The following is a 12,739-nucleotide window of genomic DNA, read 5'->3' as shown; positions in this document are numbered from 1 at the left end:
CAGACAACTCTGGTATGTAAATTAAGATTTTTAGAATGAAAAAGCCTCCCTTAAACTTGAAAATAAAAGCACTTCTGATTTCAAATAGTGCTATCACCATCAAATTGTGTAACCCTGGGCAAGTTTACTTCTCCAGACCTTGGTTTCTTCAGCTTATTAACAGCACCTTACCACATAGAGTTATTACCTGAGATATAAGGAAATGTAATAAATACTGTTGATGCTCTACTACTACAAATGGTATTCATTTGTTTATTATTATTCACTAATATGATTATCTTTCCTTTGTTCTCAAAGTAGTCTTTTAGCTGCCTTCTAATCAAAGAACTTTATATGTAACTCAAAGTATTCGAAGTGACAGTATGAGACTATAACACGGTTTAATAAAGCCAATGATTGTTAGGCATTAAACAGGGAGAACAATTTATATTTTAAAAAAATCATGCCCCTGTGGAAGGTAAAAATCCACTGTTTACAGAAATGAGCTCTAATTTAAAAAATATTCCGTATCATACATACAGTGCCCCCTGGTGCTTCATCACAAAACTAGAGTTGTGGGGAGCAGATAAAAGAAAGTTGAGTTACTGTACTACATGAAATATCTGGAATGCTGGGTGTCACAGAGGATACACAAACTATAAACCTGGCTCTTCCTCCAGGTAGCTATGACCTTGGACAAATTACTCTTTAGGGTATAGCTTCATTACGTGTAAAGTAAGAATTAATACTTCTACTCTGAAATCCCTGTTCTGAAATGACTTATTATAATTTCCTTTTTTCTTTCCTATAATTACACAGTAAATTATTGAACAGCCTCTATATGACAGACCCTGTATTATATCATTGGTGAAAAGATAAATAAGTCCTAAGCCTTGCACCAACTGAATTCACAATCTGATGAGAGTTCACAAAAATGTAAACAAAAACATTAGACTGCGTAAAATAGATTTACTCATAGTAGTTTCTAAACAAAGGAAATACATTGAAATCAAAGACAATGATTATATTAATTGTGAAAAGAATATGAGCAAACACATCACCTGTGTATATATCGTATGTACACACACACACACACACACTTTATACACCTATGTGCAAATACTGTCTCTGTCACGATCAGAGTTACCAAGAAAACACAGGAACTGTAACTTTTTAAAGTAGCAGTTACAAAAGGAAAAAAGAAAGGCAAATCCACATGCTTTGTATACAGGATTATTTTTAGGATTCCTAATAAAATTTAAATCTAATAAAGGATTCATACTCGACTCATAAAACTTTACTTGCTTTTTAAGCAAATAAGCAAAGATGTTTAACTCTAGTATGATACTAAATGCTTAAAATTTTATCTCATTTAATTTTTTATAATAATCCTATAAAATACTATAATTATTCCCATTTTACATGTGTGGAAAGTAAGACTTAGAAAAGTTAAATAACTTGTTCTGGGACATGCAGATGGTGAGTTATGGCTGCTACACAGATCTGGAGACTATCATCACTGCACCAAACTACATATAATACAATCTTACTGCAAATAAATATCCAACGTACGCAATGCAGAGTAAGTTTTGTCTCTTAGTGTATTAAAAAATAGTGCAACTTTTTCCCAAGTGCTTTTACCAGTTGGTATTATCTCATAACAGTCTTTATAATTAATTCTTCCACACATAAAAAATGTAATTGTCCTATCATTTAAACGTAGTTATCTGGGTTTATAAAACTTGCAAAAAACCTGGTTTATAACACAGACTAAAATCAAGTAACTATATGTCAACATACTTGCATTTCTTGCTGGGTCCTTCAGTCTATATATCAGCATATATGCATTTGTGGAGCTAGTAAAATATAGAAAAGATTAATAGGGACAAAAAGTAGATTGTAAAGATTCCATTTCCTAGCATCAAATATTTATTTTAAATAGTAGTTTTTTTGTTGTTTCAAACAATTAGAAAATCATGTAGCTGTTCTTGTACAGGTTCATATTTAAACATTCTTGAAAAAAAAGGAGACTACTTTGCTTTTGCTGACATATTTATGAGAAAATCCCGTATCTTTTCTTGGTAACGTAGTAAAATCTTCAAAAAAATCTTTGTCCTAGAATGAGTACTACAGGAAAGTCAGGAGTCAGCAAATTTTTTCTGGAAAAGGGCCAGATAGTAAAAGCCATAGGCTTTGGGAGCTATTCTATGTGTGCTAAAATTACTTAACTCTGCTGTTGTGTGGGAAAAGATCAACATATAATATTTAAACAAATGAGTATGATGGTGTTCCAATAAAACTTTATTTCCAAAAAACTGAAGGCAGGCTGAATTTGGCCCATAGGTTATAGTCTGTTGACCCTTGGGTTAAACCTTTTTAGTGATAAAAAAATGTTGAAAAGCTGTAATTAATTCTAATTTATAAACAGAAAAAATTAGGAAGTTATTTACCTTGCAAAAGCACTGGAGTAATAGCCTCTGCTTCCTGAAGATCCACCATGTGTTTTCTTAATGTCCTCTTGTGTTATCTAAAAAGTTGTTACATTATTTACTTTTTTGGTAAGATCTATAACACCATTACCTTTATGTCAATATGTAACCCAAGTTTTAACCTCAAAGTTAAATGGACCACACAGATACCAGTTCACAAAATGTAATCATAATCAGTGGCTACTAACGGCCAATCTTTTCTAATGCTCTTAAATAGATAGCCCGTATGAAGGCTCAGGGCAAGAAGCAAACTGGGAGTCTAGCTCTGCAAACACTCAGCAAGCCCAAAATAAAACAAAACAAAGAAACAAAGGAAATTTACTGAAAACAAAAACAAAAGAATGACATCTGGTATGTCTTAATGATTTGGTATGCTTCAACGGACAGACTGAGTCTCTCATTTTTAATAAACCCTGCTGTTGATGAGAAACATCCCTACTCCTGTCTTTCAGAATAATAATCTTAAAAAATCCCTCCTTACCCTGCTGACATGTTGATCATTAAAGCTGTACCACTGCTCATCACTGAATGACTTTATACAAGCATAGTAATGACCACCAGCAGCACTCCCTGAATGAACCATAACCGAGAAGAGCTCATAGATCAAAGAATTCTAAAGAAAAGAATAAAAGTAACTCAGCACAGAGGTAAAACACAAAACCCTAATTTACATATTTCCTATTCGCTACTAAAACACAGCAAACTAACATGTTAGTTGTCCTCTGTATTTATGGCACGTCAACTTTTCTCTAAGATCATTAAAATGGTAATTCACCACATAATTTTATACACCACAAGTTTCATTCAGTGTATTCCTTCACATTTTCGTTATGCTATAACCTCTAGAACAATGCATACTGAAATACAAATTTATATTTTATGTAAAAAGAAAATAACAGTCTGAAATTTTAGAAGGAGGTGTTAAACATGAGACCATTCTGATATGCACATCAAAATCAATAAATCCCAAATAACATTTTTAAAAATTCAAATAAGATTCCACTTCCTTTATAAAAGAGCTAAGGTATATAATTATTTTGAACATCTTCTAATGTATTTATATAATATCTGTGATACAGTGATCTATTGATTTGATATCTCTCAGGTATGCAAAGCTGGTTCAACATTAGAAAATCAACCTATGTAAACCAGGCTAAAGAAGAAAAGTTACATGATCTTACCAACTGAACCCAGAAACAATATTTGACAAAATCCAAACCCATTCATGATAAAGACTCTCAACAAACTAGGAAGAGAGGAACCTCCTCAAATTGATAAACAACATCTATAAAAAATCTAGACCCAATATCATACTTAATGGCAAGAGACTGAATACTTTCCTCCTGAGATTGGGAATAAGGCAAGAGCGTCCTCTCTCACCACTCCTATTCAACACTGTATGGGAAATCCTATCCAGTGGAATAAGATAAGGAAAACAGAAAAAAAGATAGACATAATTGTCTATGTAGAAAAACAGGTTGGGGGTTGGATTTAGCTCTTGAGCCACAGTTTTCCAACCCTTGTTTGAATGCAATGTTCTTTACACTAAGTTATAATGTATCCACTACATTATTCATCACACAGCAATTCACACCTCATCTGTCTGCCCTGAAAGAAACAGATAATTTTAAAAGGTAAAGGGTAGTGGTAATGGTGGTGAGAATAATGGTCTTGATCTAAAAACAGATTTATGCAAGTGAAACTCCATTCTTAAATACTGCCTAAAAAAAACCCTATATTTAATATGACTCTGTAAGACTTGAGCTAGTGATCAGTCTTCACACTGGTGATTCATTATTCACACCTTGCTCAAGACATCTGATCTGTAATTCTCCCCTCAATAAAGCAAATTATACAAATGTGAAAGAAATGGTTTGATAAAATCTTAAAAATCACTGACCTAGTAACAAAAAATTATATCCTAGATATTATCCAGTCTTGTAGTTTTCAAATGATAATCCATGGAATTGTATCATTTTTTGAAGTCCCTTAAGGGCTGTCATAGGGGAGGGGAGGAAAACTGAGGGGTCCCCTACCTAAAAAAGATTAGTTCTCTTATTGTTTCAGAAAAGGTCTCATAGCCAGAATTTTTTAAATTAACAGATCTAGTCTAATGCTTCCATTTTTCTATATGAGAAAACTCTGATATAAGATTTAGAGGCTTGCTGCTACTTTAAAGGCAAAATGAAGTGGTTTCCTCACTACTAGCACCCTTTCCACACCACCACTCAGCTTGCTTCAGAGGTACAGTTCAGCCTCTCAGAAATTAATGCTCCCACTTGTGAGTAGTTTTTTCTAAAGTTTAATTATGACCACATATATGCATAAAAATAATAGCAATTAAACTTCTTTTAAAGAGAATTATATAGCAGCTCAGAGATTACCTTACTCTCTCTTTCAACTAAAAACCACAAATTACAAAAAGTACCTTTTCAAGCCCAGGTTTTGGAATCTTTTCAGTTCCACTATTGCTTTCAAGGCAGATCCCTTCATCAACACCATCATCATTGGAGAAATCATTGCTCATTTGATCACTGTGACAACTGCCTTCATTTTCTGCTCCACTGTCAGTGCAACTTTCAGTCTGAGGAGATTTCTTAATAAAACATAATTATCTTACAATTATAAGCTAAATAAAGGGAAAATATAAACCTTTCAATTTATATGCTGCTTTTCCCACATAATTTACGATGCTACTGTTAATAAAAATACTTATTCTACTTTAAGCAAATTTATTTTCTCTTAAAAAGTGAGACCTTAAATAAAATTAAACAAAAGTGTATCTTAAAAGCATTTCTATTAACAACCTTAAAATTCTAATACAACAAATTAGTGATTCAGAATTCTATTAAACCCCATTTATGTTTACAGCTGCAAAGTAACAATATAAAATTACCATTTCTTTCATCAAAAACCATAAAAGCAGAGAACTTACGCTCCAAAATGAGTTTCTGTTGTTCTCAAATCCAAAGAATATCATCTCCTTTCTTGAACAAAAAGGTCAATTCAGTTTATCACTATGCTAGGTATTACCGACAATTAGAAAACAAGACACTGTATCTATCCTCAAGAACTTTATACTCCAGTTAAAGGAGGTGGAAATGTAACAACAGTAAATAATACTTTTCCATGCTTTTATGATTTTTAAATGTCTTTCAGACAAATTTAATTCAAAGAATTCTTCCTAGAAATCCTCAAACAACTCTTTCCTCCCTTTTCCTTTAATATTTTATTTTTATTTTATTTTATTTTATTTTTATTATTATTATTATTTTTTTTTTGCGGTATGCGGGCCTCTCACTGTTGTGGTCTCTCCCGTTGCGGAGCACAGGCTCCGGATGCGCAGGCTCAGTGGCCATGGCTCACGGGCCCAGCCGCTCCGCGGCATGTGGGATCTTCCCAGACCGGGGCACGAACCCGTGTCCCCTGCATCGGCAGGCGGACTCTCAACCACTGCGCCACCAGGGAAGCCCTAATATTTTATTTTTAAAATTTATCTATTTTATTTATTTATTTTTGGCTGTGTTGGGTCTTCATTGCTGCGCGCAGGCTTTCTCTAGTTGTGGCGAGCAAGGGCTACTTTTCATTGAGGTGTGCAGGCTTCTCTCTTGTTGCAGAGCATGGGCTCTAGGCGTGAGGGCTTCAGTAGTTGTGGCACGTGGGCTCAGTAGTAGTGGTGCACAGGCTTAGTTGCTCTGTGGCATGTGGGATCAATCTTCCCGGATCAGGGCTTGAACCTGTGTCCCCTGCATTGGCAGGCAGATTCTTAACCACTGCGCCACCAGGGAAGCCCCTCCTCTAATATTTTAGATACACAGTCTGAAAATTCTTCTCTAAGATGTAGGCACTTGATATGTTTAAGGCATTGCCTAGAAGTTCTTGAATTAACCAAGCAATATGTAGTAAGTACCAACTTCTTGCCAAGAATTTTGTTTTAAGAACTGCACCTAACATATAGTCTTCATGCCTCAAGAAAGTTTGGTTTAAGGAAAAATGGAGGTGAAAACCAACTTGAGAATTCTACACAAAGTCCAAAGAGATCATCCCTGAAACCCCTTTTAACTAAGCCAGAACATCTTCTCTTCTTCCAAGAAATGGACCTAAAACTTCCTACAAGTTCTGGTCAAACTCTATATCTCAGTTTTCTTCCCCTGGAAAAGACTTCCCTTTACGAGAAACACATTAGGAATATACAGAAGACCCATTTAATACTCATCTCTGAGTAGGAATCTCCCTTGAAAGTTTGGTATACTTTGGACAGACTTCCTAGCTTAAGCACAAGTGTTTGAGATATTATTTCAAATTAAACCTTTCAGAGAATGTTACCTGGTCACAGGTACCATTCAATGAACATTTATTTTATCTAAGGCAATCTCATCTTATGAAAGCTATGAAAGGCAATTATCATCCTTACTTTACAGACAAGGAAAGTGAGGCTCAGAAAACATTTGCCACTTAGTACTTAAGAGCATAAATAAAAACTTGAGAATGTTTAAAATTATTTTTAAGCCTCTGGGAAAAGGCATTTTTAACTATTGTGATGAATTCCAATCAGAAAATAATACTTCATGGCAGTTTTGAAAATAAGAAAGATTTATCACTCTGTAACAACTATGTTAAGTGATTGTAAATATTCCCAATAATTAAATCAGAAGAGTTTCCAAGAGAACAGAGTGGGACATTATGAATCTTTTACTGGATAAGGATAGAGGAACCAGAGAATTGGGGGAGGTCAATGAGTGGAAGAAATTAATGAGCTTTATGTGTGCCCTCAAAGTTCCATTCTCAAACTATATTTAAATAGTTAAAAATTTTTTATTTTTAAAGTTTTAATTAAAAAAAAACTAATTAAAAAAGAAACACAGAAAAATACCTTTATTACCTAGCTTTCTAACCTAGCCAATTTAAGAGCTGGTAAACCTTCAGGGAGAATAACCCAGAAACCTTAATGCTTGAAAAAGACACTAAGACAAAACAAGAAATTAAGGCCATACTACCCAGTTTGCTCGTTCATTCAATATATCTGTTCTGTGTTTATCATGTGCCAGAAACATAGTGCAGCCCATCTCTAGACTGGTATGTTTCAATAACTAAGAAAGTTATGAAACATAAGATTACCACACAAATTTAAGAAACAATTCCAGAATTTAATATCCTTTCTGTCTTTTCAAAGAATATCACAAGTTACTCTGATCAAGGAAGAATATCTGAAGTATAATTTATAAGTATTCACCTCATCTTCAACATCAATAAATGTACTCATGTCTAGTTCCTCGGGAAATGTCATCCGATCATTCAATTTAATCCTGTGCATGGTTGTATAATCAAAATCAAACCTTTTCAGTTGTAAGGTCAGCAGATAAGGGAAATGCAAAAACCGAAGACCCTAAAAAAAAAAGTGGGGGGGGGGAATCTATTGAATATTGAATAATATCTCAGATAATTAAGTATTAATTTCTAAATGGCATCTACCTTTCGTGCATCACACTTCTTCTTACAACGTTCACAAAAATATTGATTTGGGCCATCCAGGATCTCTGGCTGAATAAATGCATGCAATGCTTCCTCCTAGTTAGAAAAAAAAATCGTTTTATAATTATTGTAAAGTATTATAATGTTAATGACAAAGCCCTGAATATAAAAACACCACAATTACCAAAATACTTATATGTAGAACAGCAAGAAAATTAGGAATTCAAAATGCAAAAAGGGGGAAAAAAAAGTATCAACAGCAAAATGTTATCATTATAAACACTGAGCAAAAAATTACTTTATTTCATTCTGTGTGAGTTCTAGGTTTCCTAGTGTTGCACACCAGTTAGTCATTTCTACCTAATTTTCATAGACTTTACTTTGTGATTTTTGGTTAAATAATCTAATAGAAATCCTCAGTCTTTAGATTAAGAAGTAATTCCACACTTCTTAGAAAAGCAGTTGCATGGGTCACTGCATCCTTCTTATAAAAGGAGACAAGTTTAAACTGCACAGTTAATAACCCAGCACTCTGAAGAATTTACACTATTTGTACATTAAAAAATCTAATAATTATCCTTAACCCCTACATTTAGGGTCAGTCAGTAAGCTACCACTGCACTAATTATAAAATTGAAAACCACTGTGCAACCTTCTCACTGCTTGTCAGCTACTGCTCCATTTGAAAATGTATGAGAGATGCTGGATTGTTCACCTAGTGGAACCATGTGGTTCTCTTTTCTCCATACAGCTTTAAGACAGAAGTAAGAAACCAGTATGAATATTGTTGAAGAATCAGTAGGCATAAAATTTTTATTGTAATTTTTCATCATTGATTTTTCACAATTAAAAAATTTTAGTTGATATATAAGATTGGATTGCACAATTTCATTTGATGTCATCTCTTTTCCTCAGACATGGTCTAAGTAGAACTACCGACAATATTTATTACATATAAAGAAAAAGAAGTGGAAACATTAAGACAAAATATCTTCAAAAAATTTTTGATATAGAACAAGTTGTTCCCCAAAAGAAAAGGGAGCTTGATCTAGCAAAATGGACTTAGTTGTAAAACAGCTAGCAAAGCATATAAAAACTACTAACCACATATTGCTTGGTATAGCTCATTTTGGAATAAGATAAAATATATGAAAAAATATACAAAATGCTTCTAACTTCATCCTTCTCCTATTTGGTCCTCAGAACACAAGAAGAACCAATGGGGTGGGGAGGGGGACCAAGTAGCTGGCTTTTCTCCACATAATCAAGCATCTTACAGGAGGTCATAGGAAAGGACACATTTAGAAAATGATTTTTTTGGGATTTTTTTTTCCATATTTTAAGTACGAAAAAGGCAAATTCTTTAAAAACATGAGAGGTAAAAGCTTTAAGAGCAATCACATCTACAGCTTAACACAGACTGATACCAAACCAGCTGAGCTTTCCAAATGGATTACTGAACTGTTAAAACACTCAATATCTTAAAAAAAGCAGGGGGAGGGTAAAGGGAGAGAGTGAGAACATTATGTAACTCAAATTCTACTTTACTAAACTAAGCTATATGTACGTATTGATCTCTGGCTTATAGTTCACAGCCAGAGCTATCTTTTTTTTTTTCTTCTTCTTTTAAACCCGGAGAAAAGTTTAAAGAAAATTCCTTTAAACGTTTTACTTAGACTCACCAACTTTTAACATTTTGCTACCTTGCTTTATCATTCTCCCACCCACACCCACATTATGTGTTTTTCCGAACCACTTGAGAGCAGGTTCATACATGCTTTTCCTCTTCATACTTCAATGCAACTTTTTAAGAAAAAACATATTCTTACATGAACAGAAGTGTTATCAAACTCAGGAAAATTTAATATTGGTAAAGTACTTTTGTCAGTTCATATTCCAATTCTGTCAATTATCCTAATAATGTCCTTTATAGTATTTCTCCCCATCCAGTACAGAATCAAATCCAGGAAAACAGACTGCATTTGGCTGTCTGCCTCTTCAGATTCATTTTGTTGGGTACAGTTTCAAAGCCTTTCTTTCATAACATTAACAATTTTGAAGAGGCCAGTTATTTTATAAAAATGTTCTGCAATATGGGTTTGTCTGGTGTTCCTTACAGTTAGATTCAGGTTATGCATTCCTTACTAGACTAATGTAAGTAAGTAATGATGCGTTCTTCTAAGGGTATCACAGTCAAAGGGCAAGATGTCCCTAACATCCTTACTGGTGATATTAACTTCAATCACCTGGTCAAGGTGTTGCCCAGTTTTTTCACTATGTGGTTATTATTTTTTTCCTTTTGCGGCTAATAAGCAATTTGTAAGGAGACACTTGGAGACCATACAAAAATACTATGACTTAAAGAACTTTCCACCTTAGTTTAGCATCCACTATTGGATTCTTGTTTAAACCAAATTTTAATATAATGTTTGTTTTATAAGCCAACTTGAAAATCTTTTACCTTTAATAGGCAATTTAAGCCCATCCATATTTAATATGACTGATGTTTTGTTTCATCTCAGTCACTATTGTATATTTTAATTACTCTATTAAGTAATATTTACTGTGTTTCTTTTTCTACATGGTTTTTCTTTGCTATTTTTTACATTTTCTTTTGGTATTTAGGAAGGTTAGTAATTTTTTTCTAGTGCATTTATATGTATTTTTGTTAGTGCCCTTAATCCTTCCTTTTCCTTACTTAAGCTTTTAGTGTCTGGTCAGCTGATTTTAAATGGTATCCTTGGTCTCCCACCTATTTAACAGTCTATGATCTCATTCTACTTTCCCTTCTCTCTTCCTTTTTTAAGAATGGTATTCTCTGTACATTGTTTAACATGTAACATTTCATACTTTCTTTTTTCCATGTCCCCACTCTTGTTTTATTTAGTCCTTAATTCTACAATTTAGTATATTAAATGCTCACGGTCCTTTTGCTGAAGCTTCCCCAGTTGTCTCTTGGGTGGATGGAGATCATCCTCCAACAAACTCCTCAAGAAGGCTTATGGATACAATGGTCAATGAGTTCTTCAATATTCAAAAGTTGATTTTCTATTGCCATAATAATTGAAGAAGAACTTGGCTGGATAGCAAATCCTTGGCCTGTACTTTTTCTTGATTTTCTTGAAATTGCCATTCTATTGCCATGATTTGCATGTTGCTCTTCAAAAGGATGATGCCAGCCCAATTTGTCTTTCAAGTTTAGCAGTTTACTAAAATATGTCTCGGGCTTCCGTGGTGGTGCAGTGGTTGAAAGTCTGCCTGCCGATACAAAGGACACGGGTTCATGCCCCAGTCCGGGAAGATCCCACATGCCATGGAGTGGTTGGGCCCATGAGCCATGGCCGCTGAGCCTGCGCGTCTGGAGCCTGTGCTCCGCAACGGGAGAGGCCACAGCAGTGAGAGGCCCATGTACCACAAAAAATAAATAAATAAATAAATAAAATATGTCTCAGTTGATCATTCCAGGTCCATTTTTCCAGGTACAGTGGTGGGTCCTTCAAAAGGTAGATTTAAATTTCCCCTATTCCCAGAAAGTGTTCCTGGATTATAGTTTATAAGTTTTGTTCTACTGAGTTATTTTTATTCTTCACAGATTCCAATTATGTTGGACCTCCGTTGCCAGCCTTTCCTTTCCATCATTTGCTCTGAGATCCTAATTTTTACTTCTTTATCTCATTTTCATTCTATGTTCTTCCTTAGATTTTCATTCCATTCTATTTTCTCTTGAGCATTTTATAATTAATTCTTCATTTCTAACATAGTCTTTTCTTTAATTTCCTTCCTGAGTTTGATCAGCTTGCATTGCATTTCTTGTTTGCTTGGTTTTTTCTTTAATCCATTTCTCTCCTTAAATTTTTGGATACCAGGTTCTGTTTTGCTTGCTTGAGAATACTTAACTTAGTCTAGAGTACTGTGTTACAGTATGCTACTTTGTGGTTACTTTTCTAAGGTTTTGAGGTTGTGTGTGTATAGATTTTCATCAGCTGAAATGATTTAATACATATTTTCTGTTTTCTCCCACCACCAACAGTGGTGCTGTGTAAGTTTGAGTTTTCCCCTACTCATTTTGTGGGCAGCATTCTTTAGTTTGTGAGTACCTTCTGTCAACTTAGTGAAGTGTAATTTCTTGAATGGGTAATGGGGGAAAAGAGGTTGGTGTCTTCTTTCATTTTGCAGAACCCTTTCTTTTTCTTTTTCTTCTTGTTTTCTCCTCACTGCTAGGACTCAGTGGCATCACCCCTTCTCTGTTTATCTCCTTCTCTAGAAGCAAAATTCCTCCAAGGCTGCCACTTCCTAATCCTACACACTCTAAAACTCCTTCCTGGTAGCTGGTACTATAAACAACCAAGTCCCAGTCTGTGTTCACTATTTTGGCACATATTGTTGTACTTTCTCTTTTTGAGGGTGATTCTGTCTTCATTTTGTTTAAGTCTTTCAGTCCCCTCTCTTCTGTTTCATAGTCTCTAAAGCATCCCACTTCATACTCTCCACACATACAGACTTGCAGCAGCAGTGGAAGCTCTGCTGGCACTTGATAATTTTGCTACTTTCAGGTAATTTGAAGTTCATGTTATTGTCTCCTAGCAATCCAGAAAGTATGGGTTAGTTGGGTTTCATTTGTGTTCCTTCTAGCCTATGGTTTTGGGAGGATATGTGGAGATATGGAGATTGAGGTAGCCACCATTTTCCTTTAGATTTAGAAACCAGTTAAAGCTATATTAATAATTTTCTTTAGCTTCTTATTCATTTTTTAAAAAGTTGACCCCAGAATAATTATAAATAAAATTATTCAGTCATAA

The 12,739-nt window shown here is 34.3% G+C and overlaps 1 protein-coding gene across 2 annotated transcripts in view; it reads right to left on the bottom strand.

Annotated features, from left to right (window-relative positions):
* The window catches only part of USP47 (ubiquitin specific peptidase 47), a 129,553-nt gene that overhangs the window by 24,930 nt on the left and 91,884 nt on the right, over window positions 1-12,739 (bottom strand). For both annotated transcript variants that reach the window (XM_060102928.1, XM_060102929.1), the window contains 6 exons: window positions 7,941-8,036; window positions 7,702-7,854; window positions 4,897-5,064; window positions 2,950-3,081; window positions 2,430-2,506; window positions 1,780-1,835 (listed from right to left, as the gene is read on the bottom strand). In XM_060102928.1, the coding sequence (XP_059958911.1) occupies window positions 1,780-1,835; window positions 2,430-2,506; window positions 2,950-3,081; window positions 4,897-5,064; window positions 7,702-7,854; window positions 7,941-8,036 (682 nt within the window). The remainder of the gene's footprint in view (window positions 1-1,779; window positions 1,836-2,429; window positions 2,507-2,949; window positions 3,082-4,896; window positions 5,065-7,701; window positions 7,855-7,940; window positions 8,037-12,739) is intronic.

This window comes from Mesoplodon densirostris, chromosome 7 (genome assembly GCF_025265405.1).
Source record: "Mesoplodon densirostris isolate mMesDen1 chromosome 7, mMesDen1 primary haplotype, whole genome shotgun sequence".
NCBI lineage: Eukaryota > Metazoa > Chordata > Mammalia > Artiodactyla > Ziphiidae > Mesoplodon > Mesoplodon densirostris.
Note: the sequence above shows the minus strand (reverse complement) of the source record. Positions and strands in the feature narration are given on the sequence as shown.